Raw genomic sequence first — 21,576 nt, forward strand, 5'->3', positions numbered from 1 at the left:
CAAACAGGTTTGTCCCACAGCCAACAGGTAACTGGACACCAGAGAAGAGGCACAGACCTCTCCCGGAGACACCTCCTGTAGTTGGTTTTGTTTTGGTTTTTCGAGGCAGGGTTTCTCTGTGTAGCCTCAGCTGTCCTGCACTCACTTTGTAGACCAGGCTGACATTGTATTTACAAAGATCAACCTGCCTCTGCCTGGGATTACAGGCGAGCGCTGCGACGGCACCCAGCCACACCTCTTACAGTTTAAGGCTGTTCTCAACCTGAATTCCACCCCTCCCATACCACCAAAGAAAACAACCTAAAACTCAGGCACTAGGTTGAGGCACTAGCAATCAGACCAAGGTGCGCCACCACGCCTGGCTTGTTCGTTTTAATTTAGACTTGTTTTATGAGTGGGATTCTTTTTGTTTTGTTTTTTGAGACAGGGTTTCTCTGTGTATCCCCGGCTGTCCTGGACTCCCTTTGTAGACCCGGCTGGCCTGGAACTCACAGAGATCCACCTGCCTCTGCCTCCTGAGTGCTGGGATTAAAGGCGTGTGCCACTACTGCCCAGTTTGAGTGGGGTTCTTTTCGGCTGTGTGTTTTGTACATGTACCTCCTGTGCCTGGTGCCATTGGACATCAGAAGGCATCAGATCACCATGTAGGTACTGAGACCCAAACTTGAGCCCTCTGCAAGAGCAACAAGAACTCTTTTTATTTAAAGGTTTATTTATTTTATGTGAGTGCTCTGTGTGCATGGACACACCTACAGGCCAAAAGAGGGCATCAGATCCCAGTACAAACTTAAGCCACCGGAAGAACAGACAGTGCTCTTAACCTCTGAGCCATCTCTCCAGCCCACAACAAGAACTTTTTGTTTTGTTTTGTTTTGTTTTTCGAGACAGGGTCTCTCTGTGTAGCCTTGGCTGTCCTGGACTCACTTTGTAGACCAGGCTGGCCTCGAACTCACAGTGATCCTTCTGCCTCGGCCTCCTGAGTGCTGGGATTAAAGGCAGGCACCACCACGCCCGGCCCACAAGAACTCTTTAACCCTGAGCTACATCTAGCTCCCTTTATATTTACAAATATTCCCTTTGATCCTCACACACGGTGGCCGTGTGGTCTTTACCCTTTGCCTCTAGTGTCACCCAGGTCCTGTTCCTTTCCCTAACCCAAGCCCCAAGACTTCCTAGGCCCAGGGTTTACTCTGTCCACCAGAAGAACTGACTGGCTGAGCGAAGAACTGACTGGCTGAGCGGAGGACTTGGGGAGAAGAGCAAGGACAGAGCAAGGTCTGTGCACCGTAGCCTCAGTTCACCCACTCTTACGACTGATTGCAGGGTGCTCTTCACAGCCTCGCGGTGTTCTCTGATGTTCCGGAGGAGGGGCCGAGCCACACTGCTTCCCTGGAAGTGAGGCCTAGTCTGCTGAGGAAGCACCTTGGCACCTCTCCTTCCGGGGTGAGGGGAGGCCTTCCACAAAAGCTGGCCACAGGGTCCTTTAAGGCCACAGAGACTGTCTGCCTGCTGCTCCTGCCTGGCAGTAACGCACCCTCCCACTGGGACCATGGCCACCTTTAAACAGAGCCTTCCGTTGTACAGCCTTCAACAGCTGCAGGCTGGGGAGGGAGGGCCGTCGGCTCCAGCTTTTCCAAACCTGCTTTATTTGGGGTTCTTTAAATGCTTATACCTCCCTTCCAACCCACCTAGCCTAGATAGGAGAGAAAGGCAGTTTATGGGAACAGGAGAAGTAGACCTTGTTGTATTCAGTTCATGGGAGCGATTCCCCTGGCACAGTCGGCAGCTCAGCCGACCAGCAAATCCACCACAGTGGCTGCCCGGAGCCTCAGCTAGAGCCCAGAGCATCTCCAAGTGGAGCGATGAATAGCCAAACAATATCAAGACCCAAAAAGCCCCGCCTCCTATTTTGGGCGCACGCGCGCGCGCGCGCACACACACACACACACACACACACACACACACACACACACAATCTTCTCTCAGAGTCTGTACTAGGATATGTTTCAGCTGGCAAAAACCAAGCCCCCACACAAGGTGATTCGACCTCCAAGTGGATAAACATCACCTGTTCTCTTTCAAGTCTGTTCCCCATCCCATACCTGGGATCAAAACAAAAACATGTTTACATCCAATACCTATGCCTCACTTGGGCTCAAAAGAAAAAATGTTTCTATCCACCACAGAGGGCAGGCACCCAATGCTCCCCACACCCCATCCTGCCTTGTTTCCCTGCCCTTCTGGCCCGCTCTATGCACTTTCAGGCTGTATGTAGGCTCCAGGCCTTTTGGTCCATTTGGTCTTCTTTCCCCAGTGGCACAGGGGAACTCTCTCTGCTCATGGGAGAGACTTACAGCATCTCCCTGTACCAGCTGTGGGCAGCCACTGTCCTTAGTGAGCTCAAGCCCGGGACTTATGTCGTTTGCTGTGTTGTCTGTACCTGTTGCCCAGCATAGGACCAAGCCAAACATCTCAGAGGAAAGCCCTGGCAGCGCGGTGTGCTAAAACTCAGAACTTCTGCTTCCTTCACAGATGTGTGATGGCTGTGAGACTCGAGTGGTTCAGGTTGTGCTTGGCAGCTAAGCTACCCTGCAGGGCCGAGTAACTTTCACCTCAGAAGATAGGCTGGGCATGGAGATAACCCTCAGCATGCCCAAAGCAACCTCCCACTCATTTAGACCTCCTGAGGCATGGGGTCAACAGAGCCCAGGCCCCTCTTGCTGTACTACCCTTTTGGGGAAAGGCAGTCAGGTTTTCTAGACACTGATTCCATCTTACATACAGCAACACAATGTTGCTGCTTAGGATATAGGATTCTGCTTGGCCTGAAGTTTTTTCCCTGTGATATGACTGGCACTTGGATACCACTGGGACTGTCTAATACCCTTAGTTGGGGAGGTATCCCAAGAGCCAGACCTACAGAACCCTGGTGGCTGGACTGGGGCAGATCCCATAGTGTAAAATTCTTAAAAAAAAAAAGTCACAAAATCGGAAAGGGGAGCTAAGGCCTGTTATCCTTACATTCTGAATTCCAGGTTACAGGCCAGACTGCCTCATATGAGCAATGGCGCAGAGAAACTACAAACTAGACCATTTCGTGGGTAAAAGATATTGGGGATCAGCCGGGCGTGGTGGCGCACGCCTTTAATCCCAGCATTCAGGAGGCAGAAGCAGGCAGATCGATGTGAGTTCGAGGCCAGCCTGGTCTACAAAGTGAGTCCAGGACAGACAAGGCTACACAGAGAGACCCTGTCTCGAGGAAAAAAAAAAAGATATTGGGGATCAAAATGCCAAGGCATTGGGGGGCGGGGGAAGGAAGCAGATGCAAGAAAACAATTGATTTGGGACTACTCGCCCTTGGCAGAGATAGTGAATTTGTTGAGGGGAGGGAAAGTTAAAAGTTAAGGTGAACAGAAATCACCTCAAGAGAGCTGCTCTTTTAGTAAACAGAAACCTTGAGCCCTGATTACCTCGACAAGTGCTTACTGGGCCTTTTGGGGGCGGGGGTGGGGGGCTTTGGATCTGACACCGCAGGTGAAAAAAAACTTACAAGAATATGTAAATGTGTTGTTTTCCAACCCTGTTTCAAAAATCCAAATCAAACCAAACCAAGTGTGTTGTTTTCCAAGCGATCCGTTACAGGACAAGGACTTCTATAGGTTTGTTTGTTTGTTTTTGCCTCTCACAGAGTAACAGCTAGGCATGCCCGGCCCTGTAGTCTCCATGCAGCTCTGCGCGCACTAGGAGCTCAGGCTCCAAGGAGACCGGCTCCATGCCAGCAGGTTTCCACAACACCGAGTGCGGCCGGAGGGGCGGGGCATGGCCCTCCGGGGAGCGGCCGAACCCAGAGCCTGCCCAGTGCGCCCCGAGAGGCCCAGCGCCACTACCGGAGCCTCTTTGGGTCGCTGTTTCATGGCTACAATCTGCCCCCCAGCTTGGAAGCCCGCAAGCTGTGTTCCGGACCGCCATGCCTGGGCCTCCCGTCTCTCCCCAGCAGCAACAGCAGCAGCGGCGGCGGCTAAACCTCCATACCCGACAGAGCCCACAAAAGCGCTGGAAAGACGCCTCCTTCCTAGCCGGAAGCTTGCTTTCCACGTCCCGCCCGCGCGCTGCACTGCGGCGGTTACCAGGACGCCAAACTAGCGCAGCCAATAGTGTCAGGCTCTCGGCGTGCTCCCAGGAGACAGCCAATGGGGGAGCAAATCAATCATTTGAAACACCCAATGGATTGAGCACTGCGGCGCCAGGGCGAGGGTTGTGATAGGCAGAACTCCAGTCAGGGCTGACCAATAATGAGCGTGTATCGTTAAGAAGGCGGGCCCTAACGGGCCCGATTGACGGAAAAGCAGCCAATCAAACGAGGGAGTTCCGTGGCCTCGTTCTGAAAGCCCAATCACAAGCTGGCGAAGGCGGGCCAACAGAGGTATATAAGTATCGGCCGAGCGTCGGTTGTAGCACTCTGTGCGCCTGCTCCTCCCTAAGTGTTCCTCCTCTGCAGCCGCTCCGCAGTCGCCGCCGCCATGAGGGAGATCGTGCACCTGCAGGCTGGGCAGTGCGGCAACCAGATCGGCGCCAAGGTAGGCGGCTGGGTTCCTGCGGGACCGGACGCTAGTGGGACGGCCAGCCGGGGAAGATGGCGGAAGGGGCCGCCGGCGGCGGCCGCCCTCGTTGCGTCTTGGTTACCGGCGTACGCTGGGCCTAGGCGTAGAGCCGGTAGCTGGTGGCGGCGGGGGCGGACCGTGCGCGGCCCTGTGGACCCGTCGCCCAGGCGCTCTGGAGACCGGGGTGGGGTGGAGTGGGGGGGGGGGCCTGCCGCACCCATCCGGGGCGGGGCTGCCTTGGAGCGCACCGGCTGCCGTGACTCAGCTAACGCCCGACTGACTCCCTTGCAGTTCTGGGAGGTAATCAGCGACGAGCATGGCATCGATCCCACCGGCACCTACCACGGAGATAGCGACCTCCAGCTGGAGCGCATTAACGTGTATTACAACGAGGCCACCGGTAAGGCTCCTCTACCCCCGTCTGCCCTCCTGATAACTGACACCCCTCTGGCTTGGTCACGCTTGACGTCCCCGTGTCCCTCCAGGTGGCAAGTATGTGCCCCGCGCCGTGCTCGTGGACTTGGAGCCCGGCACCATGGACTCGGTGCGCTCGGGTCCCTTTGGGCAGATTTTCAGACCTGATAACTTCGTCTTCGGTGAGTGCAGTGGGGGTTGTGGGTGGAGCTTTCCTGAGGCTCAAAGGTCAAGGGGCTGACTTAAAAGTCCTTGCTTACTTGTCGCCCCAGCTGTACACCTTCCTGCCCTCTGAGTCACTCAATCCCTTGGCCGAAAGCAGCTTTAGGGGAGGAGGAAGGTCCAACTGTCTGCGGGTAGGCTGGTTGTGGCAGTGTGTTTGTGTGTGCATGCGCGCAAGCCCTGACCTCCTGTGACCAGCTGTTTTCTCTTACAGGTCAGAGTGGGGCTGGGAACAACTGGGCCAAGGGGCACTACACAGAAGGTGCAGAGCTGGTTGACTCAGTGTTGGACGTTGTGAGGAAGGAAGCCGAGAGCTGTGACTGCCTGCAGGGCTTCCAGCTGACCCACTCCCTGGGTGGGGGGACTGGGTCTGGGATGGGTACCCTTCTTATCAGCAAGATCCGGGAGGAGTACCCCGACCGAATCATGAACACCTTCAGTGTGGTACCTTCCCCCAAGGTGTCGGACACAGTGGTCGAGCCCTACAACGCCACCCTTTCAGTACACCAGCTTGTTGAAAACACAGATGAGACCTATTGCATTGATAACGAAGCGCTCTATGACATCTGCTTCAGAACCCTAAAGCTGACCACACCCACTTACGGGGACCTGAACCATCTAGTGTCCGCCACCATGAGTGGGGTAACCACTTGCCTGAGATTCCCTGGCCAGCTAAATGCTGACCTTCGGAAGCTGGCTGTAAATATGGTGCCCTTCCCTCGCCTGCACTTCTTCATGCCTGGCTTTGCCCCCTTGACCAGCCGGGGCAGCCAGCAGTACCGTGCCCTGACGGTTCCTGAGCTAACCCAGCAGATGTTTGATGCCAAAAACATGATGGCTGCCTGTGATCCCCGCCATGGGCGCTACTTGACAGTGGCTGCCGTGTTCAGGGGCCGCATGTCTATGAAGGAAGTGGACGAACAGATGCTTAACGTCCAAAACAAGAACAGCAGCTACTTTGTTGAGTGGATCCCCAACAATGTGAAAACAGCTGTCTGTGACATTCCACCTCGGGGCCTGAAAATGTCCGCCACCTTCATCGGCAACAGCACTGCTATTCAGGAGCTGTTCAAACGCATCTCGGAGCAGTTCACAGCTATGTTCCGACGTAAGGCCTTCCTGCACTGGTACACGGGCGAGGGCATGGATGAGATGGAGTTCACCGAGGCTGAGAGCAACATGAACGACCTGGTGTCCGAGTACCAGCAGTACCAGGATGCTACCGCTGAGGAGGAGGGAGAATTCGAGGAGGAGGCTGAGGAGGAGGTGGCCTAGAGCCGTCTTAGCCACTAGCATGGGAGCAGTGTGAACTCTTTATTCATTCACAGCCTGTCTGCTATCCATGTCCACTGTGCATTTGCTGTCCTGTGTCCTGACATCACTTGTACAGATATCACCATTAAAAGCAATTCATAGTGTGTGGCTTCGCCTCTCCAGTTCCTTATGATAGGCTCTTCGGGTGCTGTTACCGAACGTCAGCGCGTAGTTGTCTTGCATGGCTGCAGAGGAGAAAGGTTTAAGCTGAGTTCCTGGGATTAGCACACTGGAGAGGTCAGTGCAGCCTGTGAACAGAGCAGCAGCTCTAGGATCTTCAAATAAGCATGGAGTGACCTTGCTGGCTTTGTAAATGTTAACGGTATGGTTGGGCAGCCCCATCCTGCCTGGGTAGCTGATCCAAGTCTACGCTGGGACTTTGGCCAGTGGGCCAACAGCTGGTTATCAACGTTGGTTTGGTGTGTTATATACATAAACTTGCCCTTCTGAAGGGGAGGTGGGTGGGTGAGGTTCTGGCAGGGAGGGATACTCACAAGGGATGAAGCCCATGTAGAAAGGAATCAGGCCTTGGCTTCTGTAGATGGTTGCGTCTGGCCAATGGGTCCTGGGCAGCCTCTCACCCAGAGCACAGACTGGGTTTTTGAACACAAACTAGAGAAATGCATGTGCTGACAAGTGCTGTCTCCCAACATTGGGTGACCAAGATCTTGCCTCTGGGAGTTGTTAGCCATCTGACTCACCACCCGCCCCCCTCCCCCCCTTTCTAGGATAGGGATCAAACCTTATTACAATATGAACGAGTCTCAAGCCTCAGCAAGCTTGGCCTTAAGGATGACCCCTGGGAATGGATGCTCACAGGTGAGAGGAGCAGGACTGTGGGGTGCGGGGCTGCCCTAGCGGAGCGGCAGGAAGCAGGCTAGGACCATGGCGCTCCTACCTGGTTCTTGTCAAACTCATCCATAGCTTGTGTGACTCCATCGCGGTAATTCATTCCCATCACCCAGGCAAACCGGGGCACAAAGCCAGCATATCCTGGGTGGGTGGGTGTCAGGGTTAGGGCTAGGGCATCTCCTGTGTACACTGGGGGGAGTGGGGAACAAAGGCAGCATATCCTGGGTAGGTGCGCATTAGGGCTAGGGCATCTCCTGTGTACACTGGGGGGAGTGGGGAACAAAGGCAGCATATCCTGGGTAGGTGCGCATTAGGGTTAGGGCATCTCCTGTGTACACTGGGGGGAGTGGGGAACAAAGGCAGCATATCCTGGGTAGGTGTGCATTAGGGCTAGGGCAGCTCCTGTACACACGCCTTGGGTGTGTGAGAAATGCTGAGCCCCGTTACCCTGAACATAAAGCTCTTGAGCCCTTTAATTCCATCCCTGAAGGCTGAGCCCAGCTGTGGTGGTGCACACCTTTGACCAGCCTGGTCTACAGACGGAATTCCAAGATAGCCAGGGCTACACACAGAAGGCCTGTCTTGAAAAACCAAAGCAACAAGGAAAACATCCATAAACATTGGTTGCTGCCTCTTGGGACCAAATTGAGCTCCTCTTGGGAGCAGCTGGGCTTGCTCAAGGAAAAAAAGTCCTCCTGTTCTCAGGGTGGGAAGGGGCCCAGGCAGCAAACCTTCAGCTATTCTCACCGTCTGTCTGGACCCCTTACCTGAGATAGCCTTGCGCTGGATTAGGTTGGGGTGGTCTAGCTGGGGCAGTCGCTGGAATCTGCCCACATCTAGTGTCTCCTGTGGGGGGTGTTGTGGCAGGTATTCATCCCTCCGCCAGTGGTATAGCTTTAACAGGGAAATGCAAATTATTACACAGCTTTGTGTGCGTGTGCACGCATGGCGGGAAAGAAGGACCCAGGCCAGGCCAGGGTGTCTCTCTAGTTACCTGGCATCTTCCTGGGGTCTCCTGAGGAGGTGCTGCGTTCTTCCAGGCCTCTTCCCCGTATGCCAGCAGTAGACCTGGATGGCCCAGCTCTCTGGCTTCCACCTTTTTGCCCGGAGGGCATGGTGGGTAGGGCGGGTAAGGCATGAAGCCCGCAGGCAGCGGAACCTGTCTGGATATGTTCTCTACCTCTGCTGGAACTTGAGTGTCCACTTCCTGGCGTGGGAGCTGGCCCAGGATCTCAAAATTCTTGTAGGGTTTCAGACCTGTACGGACAGGGCAGCCCTTGAGCCACGAAGGAAGCAGAGTGGAGCCCCACGGAGGCTGGGCTGCGTCCCGACTCCTGCCCTTCAGGCTCAGGGTCCCCGCCCTAGACCTAAGCTCACTGGAATAGTGTGGGATGTAAGGTTGTGTCAGGTCCCTGCAGGGAATCCACGGTGGCTTGGGTTTGCTGAAGTCCTCGATGAACTTGGGCTTGGACATAGGTGACAGCACAGAGCAGGGGCTCTTCTGTACGCTGGGGTCTGTGAGCAGCTGGGCGGTGGTCCGGCCATAGGTGTTCCCCACCTGGTAGCGCAGTTGAGGATAGAAACCAGCATATCTGTGGAGAGAGAAGCAGCTGCCACCTGTTAACTAGGAGCTATTGGCACCTGGACTCTAAGGACTCAGGATTAGCATATGTCTGACGCTGTCATTACTACCCTCAGGTGGTTCCCCACAGTGGACCCATCCACTCGGCAGTTCTCTCACTCTATGTGCATAGGTGTTTTGCCTGCACGGATGTCTGTGTGCCACATGTGCGTCTAGTGCCTGTGGTCCCAAGAGGGTGATGGTTAACAACATAGCTGGGAAGCTACCGAGTGGATGCTGGGAATCGAACTGCCTTCTCTGGAAGACCAGCAAGTGCTCTTAACTGCTGAGCCATCTCTCCAGCTCAGCACCCAGCCATTCTCAACACTGTATCCCTTACCCCACTGACACTTCCAAAAGCGACCAATCTTGAAAAGAGGAACAGGTTCTTCAGTTTTCCCCTACCTTATGCTCTCCTGTGTTGAACCTGGGTGTGTGTAGGTACTCACATACACTCTTTGGACGTTTGTTTTATTTATTTTGCAGTGCTGGAGATGAGACCTAGGACTTTGCATGTGCATGCTAGGCAAGCACCCACCTCCAGCAACACCTTTTTTTTTTTGTCTTTAACTAGCCTACACTTATCGCTAAACTACCTCTTCCTATGGAGAGAAAGTCCAGCTTTTGCTTTTCCAGTCTCTGCCAGCTGTTTGGCTGCCATGGGTTTTGCCCTTGACAGATGTGCTGGCCACCTAGCACTGCATTCAGGTTGAGGCCACAGGGAGGAGCAAGGCCTAGCCTTCCTCTGCGTGTCCACCTGTCCCAGAGCTCTTCGCCCTCCTAGTCTCTGTGTAACTCTGGCTTTGGGCCGCTTCAGCATTGGTCCTCAGCCTCCTGGAGTGCAGGTTAAACCCAGCCCTCCAGACCATCCTTCCTTCCCAGCCCCGACCTCTGTCTCTGTGGAGCTCCCAGCTCTTACCCAGGGATGTAGTGGGGTTCTGGAGAGAAGAGGTTGTGTTTCTGAGTCGCTGTCATTGCTTTGACTCTGCCCTTGCTGGTTCAGCCCTTTCTGTGTCCACCTTCCTTCCCTGAGAAGAGACCCGTTGCCCGGTAACCATTGTGAAGGGGCCAGCAGTATGGACCCAGGCATCTGTTAACCCTGGGAGTGCTCCCAATATCACAGCTGATTCAAAGGCCAGCTAGGAAGTTGTCCTGAGCAAGGCAGGGGTTCTGGAAAGGAAGCTGCACTCACCCAGAGCTCAGGAGCCCAATGGGAAGGAGTTGGACTCTCACTACCCCCAGAGGCCAAGCCCTAGTTGAGAAGCAGTCCCTACTTGATTGATGGTGGGCTCTTTATCCCCTAGGCCTTCACTGATGACGTCAGTACTGAGACAGGTCTCCTGGACGGACAGCTGTGTGGACTCTCCAATAGACTTGATCCCCTGTAGTGAGACATTATTTTAAACACTTAACAAATCCTCATTCTGAAACCGGGCATGGTGGCGCATGCCTTTAATCCCAGCACTTGGGAGGCAGAGGCAGGCAGATCAACTGTGAGTTTGAGGCCAGCCTGGTCTACAGAGCGAGTCCAGGACAGCCAAGGCTACACAGAGAGAGACCCCGTCTCAAAAAACCAAAGAAAAAAAAGAAAAGAAAGAAAGAAAGAAAAAGAAACCCCCCACCCAAAAAAAACCCCTCATTCTGTTGGTTTTTAGTTCCCTCCCACCCAGACAGGGTTTCTCTGTGTAGCCTTGGTTGTCCCAGACTCACTTTGTAGACCAGGGTGGCCTACGAACTCACAGTGATCCGCCTGCCTCTGCCTCCTGAGTGCTGGGATTAAAGGTGTGCGCCACCACGCCCAGCCCTTCATTCTCATTTCTTTTTTAGATTTATTTATTATTTATACAGTATTCTGTCCCCATGTATGCTGCAGGCCAGAAGAGGGCACCAAATCTCATTATAGATGGTTGTGAGCCACCATGTGATTGCTGGGAATTGAACTCAGGACCTTTAGAAGAACAGTGCTCTTAACCTCTACGCCATCTCTCCAGCCCTCATTCTATTTTTTTTAATATAGAAAAATGTTTGATGCTGGAGAGATGGCTCAGCAGTTGAGTGCTGGCTGCTCTTTCAGAGGACTGAGGTTCAAATCCCAGCAGCCACATGGCAGTTCACACTTGTGTGTAGCTCCAGTTGCAGGGTTTCTGACATCCTCCCACTGACATGCATATAGGCAAAACACACTAATGGTCATAAAATAAAAATAAAAAAGAACTTTCTTTGATGCTGGTGAGATGACTCAGGGGTAAAGAATGCTTGTCATGGAGCCGGGCATGGTGGTGCACACCTTTAATCCCAGCACTCGGGAGGCAGTGGCAGGTAGATCGCTGTGAGTTCAAGGCCAGCCTGGTCTACAAAGTGAACCCAGGACAGCCAGGGCTACACAGAGAGACCCTGTCTTGAAAAAACAAAACAAACAAGAATGCTTGTCATGAAGCCCAATGGCCTGAGTACAGTCCAGAGTTCAGAGAATCCACTCCCAAATGTTGTCCTCTGACTTCCACTAACACACTCCAGCAAATAAAACCCTACTTAATAACAAAAGCCTTTTCTTTTTGCATGCATGGGCAGATGTGCACAGAGCCCAGTGGTCATCTTCTAGTCTTTCTGTCAACATTGTTTTCTTTCTTTTTTATTTTATTTTTATTTTTATTTTTTTGAGACAGGGTTTCTCTATGTAGCCCTAGCTGTCCTGGACTCACTCTGTAAACCAGGCTGGCCTCGAACTCACAGAGATCCACCATGCCTCTGCCTCCCGAGTGCTGGGATTAAAGGCGTGCACCACCGTGGCTGGCAACACTTTTTAACCTTGGTATCTGATGTTTACTGACTCAGGCTTGCTAGCTTTCCAGCCTAGAGATCCACCTGTCTGCTTCCCCAACACTTGCTTTACAGAAGGTTTGTTTGTTTTCTTTGGTTTTTTTCTGTGTGTGTACACCTGTGCTCCTGTGGAGGTCAATGGACAACTTTGAGGAGTTTGTCATCTCTTCACCTTGTTGGGTTCTGGGGAGTGAAATCAGGTTGTCAGGGTTTGATGGCACGTGCCTTTATCCACTGAGCCATCTTGATGGCCCAAGCGTGCCACCAAGAAAAGGTGTGTGTGTGTGTGTGTGTGTGTGTGTGTGTGTGTGTGTGTGTGCTGGTAATTTAAACTAAGGTTCCTATACTTGCACAGAAAGCACAACTGACCTGTCTCCCTAGCTTGTAGGTAGAACTTTATAACCATTAAAAATGAATCTAACAGAAAGAGGTTCTCGCCACGTCAAATCGTCGTAAGCAATAATAGAAGGCAGACTAAACCTTGCTGCAGCTGTTATGAATAGATAATTCTGCATAAAACTTTCATGAAGGGGCTGGAGAGATGGCTCAGAGTCTTCCCAAGTGCCCTAGTTTGACATCCAGCACTCACCCCAGGCATCTCACAACCACCTGTAACTCTAGCCCCAGGGCATCCAGCACCCCTGGCTGTGGGAGCACCCGTTCTCACGAGTACAAACCTACACACAGACACACAGCTAAAGATTCTAAAGATAAAAAGGGAGCTGGTAGCTGGACTTGGTAGTGCATGCCTTTAATCCCAGCACTCAGGGAGGCAGAGGCAGGTGGATCACTGTGAGTTCGAGGCCAGCCTGGCCTACAAAGTGAGTCCAGGACAGCCAAGGCTACACAGAGAAACCCTGTGTTCAGAGGTGAGGGGGTTGGGGCGGGAAGGCTTGGGCATTGGGGCAAATGCCCTTAATTCTAGCACTTGGGAGGCAGAAGCAATCTGGTCTCTGACTTGAGTCAGCCTGGTCGACCGAGCAAGTTCCAGGACAGCCAGGGCTACAGAGAGAAACCCTGTCTTTTTGTTTTGTTTTGTTTTGGTTTTTCAAGACAGGGTTTCTCTGTCTTGGTCATAGGTATGCACCACCACACCCAGCTGAGAAACTCTGTCTTGAAATACCAACATTAAATTAAAAAGTTTTAAAAATGATTGCTTTTATTTTTAGTTAGTTAGTTAGTTTTTCTTTCTTTCTTTCTTTCTTTCTTTCTTTTTTTTTTTTTGAAACAGGGTTTCTCTGTGTAGCCTTGGCTGTCCTGGACTCACTTTGTAGACCAGGCTGGTCTCAAACTCACAGTGATGCACCCACCTCTGCCTCCCAAGTGCTGGAATTAAATGTGTGTGCCACCACACCCAGAAAAACATGATTGATTTTAGAGTCTCATTAAAAACAAGCCTTTTTTTGGACTGGAGAGATGGCTCGGCAGTTAAGAGCGCTGGCTGTTTTTCCAAAGGTCCTGAGTTCAATTCCCAGCAACCACATGGTGGCTCACAACTATCTGTAATGAGATCTAGTGCCCTCTTCTGGCCTGTTGGCATATATGCAGGTAGGATATTGTATAAATAATAAATAAATCTTTTAAGAATTATTAAATAGCTGGGCATGGTGGCGCATGCCTTTAATCTCAGCATTCGGGAGGCAGAGGCAGGGGGATCAATGTGAGTTCAAGGCCAGCCTGGTCTACAAAGCCAGTTCAGGACAGCCAAGGCTCCACAGAGAAACCCTGTCTCAAAACAAAACAAATAAATTATATAAATAAAATAAATAACTTGGGGTTGGAGAGATGGCTCAGAGATTAAGAGTCCTGGCTCTGCTTCCAAGGTCCTGAGGTCAATTCCCAGCAACCACATGGCAGCTCATTTGGTGCCCTCTTCTGGCCTGCTGACTCACACGCAGACAGAATACTGTTTAAATAACTTTTTTTTTTTTTTTTGTTTTTCGAGACAGGGTTTCTCTGTGTAGCCTTGACTATCCTGGACTCGCTTTGTAGATGTAGACCAGGCTGGCCTCAAACTCACAGAGATTCACCTGCCTCTGCCTCCCAAGTGCTGGGATTAAAGGCGTGTGCCACCACTGCCCGGCTATAAATAATAAATCTTACAAAAAATAAGAAATAGGGGCTGGAGAGATGGCTCAGAGGTTAAAGGCACTGGCTGCTCTTCCGAAGGTCCTGAGTTCAATTCCCAGCAACCACATAGTGGTTCACAACCATCTGGTGTCCTCTTCTGGTGTACAGGCAGAACACTGTATATATAATAAGTTAAAAATATAAAAAATAAATCTTTTTCTGGGCTGGTGAGAAAGCTCAGCAGTTAAGACCACTGGTTGCTTTTCCAGAGGTCCTGAGTTCAATTCTCAGCAGCCACATGGTGGCTCACAACCATCTATAAAGAGATCTGGTGCTGTCTTCTCGTGTGCAGGCACACATGCAGACAGAAGAGTATATGTAATAAATAAAAATCTTTTTTAAAAACCTTCTTTAAAATAGTATGAAATATTAAAATTAACCCTCCAATATTAAAATACAAATATAAACACAAGCGACTGAAAAGAAAACAATCCCACAGCCTCTAAATACATAGAGGTACAATTCTAGCTGAATCAAATCAATGCAGCTCTGACGCTGATAACGGCAGTCTTTAATGGGGGTCCCTGGGCTGGCCCCTGGAGCACAATTTGCTCCTGTAGATCAAGTCTAAACAAGACACTGTTTCCACCACCCTAAAGATTGCTGGGAAACTAAACAAAGATACAAGTGGGGCTAGAGTGTGTCTGAGCAGCTAAGAGCACTTGCTGCTCTTGTAGAAGATCCAAGTCCAATCATATGTAACACCACTTCTAGGCCATTCGATGCCTCTTCAGATCTCTGCATCACCAGGCTTGCATGTGGCACACGCACACACATGTAGACATGTAGGCAAAGCACACATACATATTAAATAATTCTTTTTTTTTTTTTTTTTTTTTTTTTTTGGTTTTTGGTTTTTGGAGACACGGTTTCTCTGTGTAAACTTGGCTTGGCTATCCTGGACTCACTTTGTAGACCCGGCTATCCTCGAACTCACAGCGATCCACCTACCTCTGCCTCCCGAGTGCTGGGACTACAGGCGTGTGCCCCCACGCCCAGCCTCTAAATAATTCTTGAAACAAGAAAAGATACACGTGTGGCACATCACAACTGTATGTGTGTGTGTGTGTATATATATATATATATATATATATATATATATATATATATATATATATATATATATATATATACATTTTTTTTTCCTGTGTAACCCAGGCTGGCCTTGAACTTGCAGTGATCCTCCTGCCTCAGCCTCCCAAGTGCTTCAATTACAGGCGTGGGCCACCAGCTTCACAGCAGTGTAAGTGTGTATATGCTAGAGGCCAGAGGTTGATGTGGGTATCTTCCTCAATTGCTCCCCCACCCCACCCTCGCTTAGTTTTTTTTTTTGTTTTTTGTTTTTGTTTTTGTTTTTGTTTTTTGAGATACAGTTTATCTCCCAGACTTTAGAGTGCACCAGTTCAGCTCAGCTGGCTGGACAGTGAACCCAGGCGTCCTCCTGCCTCCATCTCCCCAGTGCTGGGGCTGCAGAGGCACAGAGCTGCATGTTATTGCTCCTGCGCAGCCAATTCTAGGTTCTCGTGTTGGCCCTGCAGGCACGTTCACTTACTGAGCTGTTTCTATCCCCGCAGCAATATTTGTCACCGGGAAGAAGGGAGTCACTTAAAATGGCAACAAACGCTCCTCCAGAAGCCTACACACCAGGTACCTTATCACCATCAGTCACGCGCTCAAAGGGCCCTGCGCAATGCTGGAGGTGGCAGCCTGTAATCCCTCTGTCCAAATCAAACTTGTTTCCTCATTGTCTCCATCCACCTATCCAGAGATGTGCCAGTCAGGGCCAGTGCTGAAGGGAGAGATCCAGAAAGGAAGAAACCCAGTCACGGTAGGAGAGGGTTGGGGAGGCTGGGTGGATCAGGTGTTTGGGTCTGAGGTCGGCTTGGGGAGGGTTGGGGCCAAGGTCAGGGCTAGCACAGCCAGACCAGCCAGCGTAAGAGGCCACTCTGCAAGGAAGGGCCTTCGCATGCAGACGGGTTCTTGTTCCCTCAGGCTCAGCTGTCCTTTGTATGTCGTGTTGGCACGGCCTAGATCGTCTAATACATGGCAGCCTTCGAGCCTCTGTGCCTGCGGGCAGAGGTAGAAGACAGGCTCTTTTTTTTTTTTTAAGTTTTTCTTTTTCGGTTTTTCAAGACAAGGTCTTTCTGGGTAGCCTTGGCTGTCCTGGACTCGCTTTGTAGACCAGGCTGGCCTCGAACTCACAGCGATTCCACTGCCTCTGCCTCCCGAGTGCTGGGATTAAAGGTGTGTGCCACCACACCCGGCAGAAGACAAGCTGGGATAACTACCCCTTCCTGGGCTGGCCAGACTTAGTAGCCAGGCCTGAGTGCTTTGCTTTGTTTCCCCATGACAGGTTTTGTTGCAGAAGCAACTCTGCCTCCTCTCCCTCCTCTCCCTCCTCTCCCTCCTCTCCCTCCTCTCCCTCCTCTCCCTCCTCTCTCTCCTCTCTGACTTTCTCCCTATACTCTTTTCGTTGGCCCTCCCTCACACCCCTAGCCATATCGCAGGACTTGGCATGAACTCACATGTCCTGTCCCCCTCTTTATCTAGTGTGGGGTTCCCAGACTTCCCAGTACTGTTAGAGTGGATCCAAAGCCCCCAGGGGACGGGGAAATGGTTGGGACAGGTTAGAACCTGTCTTGACCAAGGCTGACCTGGGTGACGATCTCAGCTCGTAGGGAGAGGATGGTTGCCCTGTAGGAGAGCCCCTCCTGATCTGGACAATGTTCCCTTTCCTAGGGAGCTCCCAGCAACACAGGGGAGGGGCCTGACCCGACAATGAGGTCACAGAGCCTAGCAGTGCCCTGCCCTCCCCCAAGGGAGCCCAAGACCCAGAATGAATTTTGACCAGAAGGCTGTGAAGTTCCTGGCAAATTTTTACATCAATGGAGGCAAACACTGGACCAGGGGCCCCCTGAGTCAGAAGTCTCTTCATCCCACCCAGTAATTTCCAGAGGATGGTGGACAGGCGGAGACAACCAAGTGGGAAGACCACCAGGATAGGCAGACAGTGGCTGTTGGCTTTTCTTGCAGGCCCACGGCTGCCGTGCTGTGGTGGGACGAGGAGGTCGAGGCAGCCTGGGATGAGATGTGGCCCCCAAAGACGAAGAGGGCCCCAGATGGCTTCAGGTTAAGAATGGGCACCCCCAATGAGTCCACACCTGTCTGCACAGGGCCCCTGAGGGAGCTGTGTGAGTGAGGGTTTTGGCTACCTCACTCCCACCCCAGGCCAGTATTTGGGCGGGGCGGGGTGGGGCGGGGTGGGGGCGGGGTGGGGGCGGGGCGGGGGGGTTGTAGGGAGGGCAAGGTGAAAGCAGCTTTCTGGGAAGAAATGGATCTAGAGCTTGCTTTTTCCGCACCAGTGCTAGAGCGGCGTCCTCCAATCCTGACCGACCTGGATGTCCCTGGCCCCACCAAGTATGAGATGCCCAGCGCGTCTCTGCGAGAGTACTCTCCACACCCTCACTTCACCTTCGGTTCCAAGTACCCGGGCCGAGGTGCATGTCCCCACAACCCCGCCTAACTAAACCTGGGGAATAGGGACCTCCTGCCCTGAAAACCTCCCCACCCGACTATCCGCCCTGCTGCAGAGGGTGGTGGCCGCAGGGCATGGCAGACCGTGTGGTTCCAAAGTGAAAACCCCTTCATACAGAAGACCGACTTCAACAGAGAGCAAAAGGTAGGGACAGTGTGTGGGCCAGGAAGAGGAAGGGTGGCAGAAGATGATTAGGGCCGCCTTGCAGGACGGTGAGGAAAGAGTGGGTCAGGTGGCTTGTGGGAGGGGCTGCGTGGCTGGGTTAGGAGAACTGAGGCCTCGAAAGTACCAAGGCACGCGTTCAGGCCTAGGGTACGGCAAAGCTGGACAAGGAGGTTGCAGTGTGTCCTGACTCCTCACAGTGGCCGTCGCCCGCCGAGTACAAGCCGCTGAGCCAGCCTGCCTTCCCGGCCTTCAGCTTTGGAGGCCGTCGTCGCTCTGCTGTCAAAATACCCGAGAGTCATTTCCGCCCAGGGATGCTCCGAGACCGAGGTCCTCGTTCCTACACCCCACTCATGCCTGCCCCCCAGCCCTCCGGCGAGAAGCGACCCAGCCCCAACACCTATGACATCCTTCCCGGGTGCCGTTTGCAGAGCACGCGCTCACCTGCCTTCTCCATGAGCCGCTCTCCGACCCTTGCCTCCTGGGTCAGCTCATGTAAGGGAGGCCTACAGGGTTAGGGCGGCCGCAAGAGGGTGCTTGGGGTGCACGGAGGGGGACTGCAGGGGTGAGGACTAGTGTCAGCTCACTCTCTCTGCAGCCCGAACCCCAGGTCCGGGGTCCTATTACGTGGAAGACTGCTACAACTCACGCTTCCCGGCTTCGCCTGGAGTGGTCATCCAAGGAGTGCGCAGACCCAAGCGCCACGACACAGGCCCCTTCTGCACCCTGTAGGCCGATCGATCGGGTATAGATTGCGAAGCTCCCTTGAGGTTTTCCCGGGCTTCCTTTGGAACTCGTGTCTGCAGCCTGCCCTGGCCTTCTGACCCTCCAGACCCTCTCACCCCACTCTTCTGGCTTAGGCTGTGCAACAAGAAGAGTCTTCCCAGAGTGCCCCCGCCCCCCAAAGCCCCTCCACTATACTGAGATGCAAAGATTCTTCTGAACTGTGGTCTCCGCTGTGCCTGGTTGCCCATCCTTTGCCCAATGGACTGTCTTGAATATGTCATGACTTCTTGCTTCCCTGGTATTTCTGGCTTTCTCTTTTCCTTTTTTTAAGAAAATATTTTATTTAGTTTTAATCTATGAAAGTGTCAGATCTTGGAGTTACAGGCAGTTGTGAGCTGCCACGTGGGTGCTGGGAATTGAACCCGGGTCCTTTGGAAGAACAGGCAGTGCTCTTAACCACTGAGCCATCTCTCCAGTCCCAGCTTTCTCTGTTCCTACAGGGAAATGGTAGCCTGGGAACTAACCGTAGCTTTCTGACCTAGGATAGAGGAGAAGGAGGGACCCTGTGGTAATGTGGGACAACCTGATCCAGTCATGTCACCCAAGGTCCAGCATCTGCCTGAGGGGCAGGGCTGCTTGCTGAGCTGAGGAACTGTTGGGCTAGGGTGGAAGGCCAGAACTTGGGGATTTGCCACCTTCACCCAGGCCCAGCCTTGCCCAGCCCACCAGGCAGGACCCGTGGGATCGGCTCACCGGACACTAGCCTTGACCTGAGGATTCACCTGAGTTTAGTAGCTTGTGTTCTGAGAGCCCAGACCCAAAGCCCCTGCCCCTGCCCAAGGCAGCAGCCTGACTGTTGGTCCCCTCAGCGCTGCTGGCTTGTCTTCAGACTTAGGAGCCCCCTTCAGTAGCCTCGCTTTGTCACTACTGACAGCAGTGTCACCATGGCCCGCTCCACACTTCCTTCCTCACCTAGGCACAGATCTCCCTTAATAACTTTGAAACAATTATTTTTATGTGCATGGCGTTTTGCTTGTATGTACGTATACAATGTGTGTCCCTAATGCCCAGAAGACAATAGAGACATTAGATCCCTTGGAACTGACGTTACAGATGATAGTAAGCTATCACGTAGATGCTGGAACTGAACTCTGGTCCCCTGCAAGAGCAGCACGTCTGCTTTTTTTTTTTTATGGTTTCTCTGTGTATCCCTCCCTATCCTGGAACTCTCTTTGTAGACCAGGCTGTCCTGGAACTCCCAGAGATCCACCTGCCTCTGCCTCCCAAGTGCTGGGATTATAGGTGTGTGTCACCACACCCGGCTGCACTTGTTCTTAAGTGCTGAGGCACCTCTCCCGCTCTTGGAACTGACTGTTCTTTCTTCTCCTCCTCCCCTAGACAGGCTCTCACTATGTGGCCCTGGCTGTCTTGGAACCCACTATGTAAACCAGGCTAGTCTTGAACTCACAGAGATTTGCCTGCTTTCTACCTCCCAGGCGCTGAGATTAAAGCTATGCGTCATTACCAAGTGTGGAGGCAGCAGTCAGAAGGCAGAGGCAGGGGATCTGAGTTTGGGGCAACCTGGCCTAAAAGTAACCCTGTCTTGTTTTAGTTGAAAACCCTGATTGTTCTATTTTACCAATAAAGACTCAGGAGTCAGATGCTGGGGTGAAAACCTGCTAGCTCAGAGAGGCAGAGGAAGCATCCAGCTGACCTTCCTACTCAGCTCACGTCCTAATGGAGAAGGCACAAAGGCTCACTAGCTCAGCTGGAGCCCAGGAGGAAAAGGTCAAAAAACTCAAGGCCAGGCCAGGGCGGTGGTGGCACACAACTTTAATCCCAGCACTCAGGAGGCAGAGGCAGGCGGATCGCTGTGAGTTCGAGGCCAGCCTGGTCTACAAAGTGAGTCTAGGATAGCCAAGATAACACAGAGAAACCCTGTCTCGAAAAACCAAAATGAAGACAAAACAAAACAAAACACCCAAGGCCAAAGGCTTGCTAGCTCAAAGCCTGAAAAGCCAAGGAGCTGAGGAGCTCAAGGCTACACAGAGAAACCCTGTCTTGAAAAAACAACAACAACAAAAAAAACAACAAAAAAAAAGAAGCCTAATTGGAAAAAAAAAAGCCTAATGGACCCTTCTACAGGCTTCTTCTTGTTGTTGTTGTTAGTTTATTTAATTTTATCCATTAGTATCACAATAACAGATCCCTTGGAAATGGAATTTAAGACAGTTGTGAGCTGCCATGTAGGTGCTGGAAATTGAACCCAGGTCGTTTGGAAGAACAGACAATGCTCTTACTCACTGAGCCATCTCTCCAGCCTTCTACAGGGTATCTTAAATACCCCTCAACTCACTTTATTCCCTGTCAGCTGGTTTCTTGCTTTGCTTCCTGACCTAGGGTTAACTTTATTAAATCCTGTGTACCGAAAGCTCTTGGATTAAAGGTGTGTGTAAGGCTGGTTGAACCACACCTTCATCTGTTTACAATAAAGAGAAAGTCCCTGGATTAAAGGCCCATGTCTATAATCCCAGCACTCGGAAGGCAGAGGCAGGTGGGTCACTGTGAGTTTGAGGACAGCCTGGTTTACAAAGCGAGTCCAAGACAGCGAAGGCTACACAGAGAAACCCTGTCTCCAAAAGACCAAAAAGAAAAAAGAAAAGAAAAAAAAAAGGGAGGGGGGCTGGAAAGATGGCTCAGAGGTTAAGAGCACTGGCTGCTCTTGCAGAGGTCCTGAGTTCAATTTCCAGCAACCACATGGTGGCTCACAATCATCTGTAATGTGATCCAATGTCCTCTTCTGGACTGCAGGTGTACATGCAAATAGAGCACTCATATACATAAAACAAATATATATGAAAAACAGATGGGTTAGGGCTCACCCACAAGAAACAGGGATTTACAGCTCAATTTTAGGGATCACAATGGGATCCACTGTCCAGCAACAGTGTCTCAATGGAAAAAGTGTACCTCCAAACCCAAGCCAGAACTCACTTAAAGTGATCTCATTTTATGCATATGAAGGTTCTGTCCCATGTGTGTCTGTATATCACACGTTATGTATGCCTGGTGCTGGTGGAGGTTAGGTGAGAGCATCAGCTCTCCTGGAACTGGAGTTGTGGATAGTTATGAACTACCATGTGAGTGTTGGGAACATGTGTGTGTGTCTGCCAGGCATG

At 52.0% G+C, this 21,576-nt stretch overlaps 3 protein-coding genes across 3 annotated transcripts; 2 read left to right on the top strand and 1 right to left on the bottom strand.

Moving 5' to 3' along the window:
• The first annotated feature begins 4,419 nt into the window (after positions 1–4,419).
• Positions 4,420–6,655, top strand: TUBB4B (tubulin beta 4B class IVb). Its single transcript, XM_084799141.1, has 4 exons — positions 4,420–4,577; positions 4,893–5,001; positions 5,087–5,197; positions 5,452–6,655. Exons 1-4 carry the CDS (start codon positions 4,521–4,523, stop codon positions 6,510–6,512), a joined length of 1,338 nt encoding a protein of 445 aa, XP_084655267.1. The 5' UTR covers positions 4,420–4,520; the 3' UTR covers positions 6,513–6,655.
• Positions 6,385–16,742, bottom strand: CIMIP2A (ciliary microtubule inner protein 2A). Its single transcript, XM_084799142.1, has 10 exons — positions 16,629–16,742; positions 15,626–15,763; positions 10,217–10,406; positions 9,944–10,052; positions 8,781–8,995; positions 8,398–8,660; positions 8,171–8,297; positions 7,450–7,544; positions 7,046–7,163; positions 6,385–6,736 (listed from the first exon to the last, which is right to left on the bottom strand). Exons 4-10 carry the CDS (start codon positions 9,997–9,999, stop codon positions 6,648–6,650), a joined length of 963 nt encoding a protein of 320 aa, XP_084655268.1. The 5' UTR covers positions 10,000–10,052; positions 10,217–10,406; positions 15,626–15,763; positions 16,629–16,742; the 3' UTR covers positions 6,385–6,647.
• A 26-nt stretch (positions 16,743–16,768) lies between these two features.
• Positions 16,769–18,691, top strand: STPG3 (sperm-tail PG-rich repeat containing 3). Its single transcript, XM_084799143.1, has 6 exons — positions 16,769–16,917; positions 17,008–17,165; positions 17,337–17,471; positions 17,565–17,653; positions 17,872–18,166; positions 18,270–18,691. The coding sequence occupies exons 1-6, from the start codon at positions 16,811–16,813 to the stop codon at positions 18,401–18,403; spliced, it is 918 nt and encodes a 305-aa protein (XP_084655269.1). The 5' UTR covers positions 16,769–16,810; the 3' UTR covers positions 18,404–18,691.
• Positions 18,692–21,576: the final 2,885 nt, after the last annotated feature.

The sequence above is a fragment of the Acomys minous genome (genome assembly GCF_964271855.1).
Source record: "Acomys minous genome assembly, chromosome: 10".
In the NCBI taxonomy this organism is placed as follows: Eukaryota; Metazoa; Chordata; class Mammalia; order Rodentia; family Muridae; genus Acomys; species Acomys minous.

What these genes read in the sequence shown, in the direction of transcription:
- STPG3 (XM_084799143.1), top strand. Translation starts at nt 16,811, where the DNA reads ATGAATTTTGACCAGAAGGCTGTGAAGTTCCTGGCAAATTTTTACATC. An exon ending in AAGTCTCTTCATCCCACCCA is followed by an intron (nt 16,918 to 17,007) that starts GTAATTTCCAGA and finishes CTTTTCTTGCAG; the next exon opens with GCCCACGGCTGCCGTGCTGT. An exon ending in TGCCTCCTGGGTCAGCTCAT is followed by an intron (nt 18,167 to 18,269) that starts GTAAGGGAGGCC and finishes CTCTCTCTGCAG; the next exon opens with CCCGAACCCCAGGTCCGGGG.
- CIMIP2A (XM_084799142.1), bottom strand. Translation starts at nt 9,999, where the DNA reads ATGACAGCGACTCAGAAACACAACCTCTTCTCTCCAGAACCCCACTAC. An exon ending in TTACATCCCACACTATTCCA is followed by an intron (nt 8,661 to 8,780) that starts GTGAGCTTAGGT and finishes CTGTCCGTACAG; the next exon opens with GTCTGAAACCCTACAAGAAT. An exon ending in CCAGCGCAAGGCTATCTCAG is followed by an intron (nt 7,545 to 8,170) that starts GTAAGGGGTCCA and finishes CCACCCACCCAG; the next exon opens with GATATGCTGGCTTTGTGCCC.
- TUBB4B (XM_084799141.1), top strand. Translation starts at nt 4,521, where the DNA reads ATGAGGGAGATCGTGCACCTGCAGGCTGGGCAGTGCGGCAACCAGATC. An exon ending in GTATTACAACGAGGCCACCG is followed by an intron (nt 5,002 to 5,086) that starts GTAAGGCTCCTC and finishes GTGTCCCTCCAG; the next exon opens with GTGGCAAGTATGTGCCCCGC. An exon ending in ACCTGATAACTTCGTCTTCG is followed by an intron (nt 5,198 to 5,451) that starts GTGAGTGCAGTG and finishes TTTCTCTTACAG; the next exon opens with GTCAGAGTGGGGCTGGGAAC.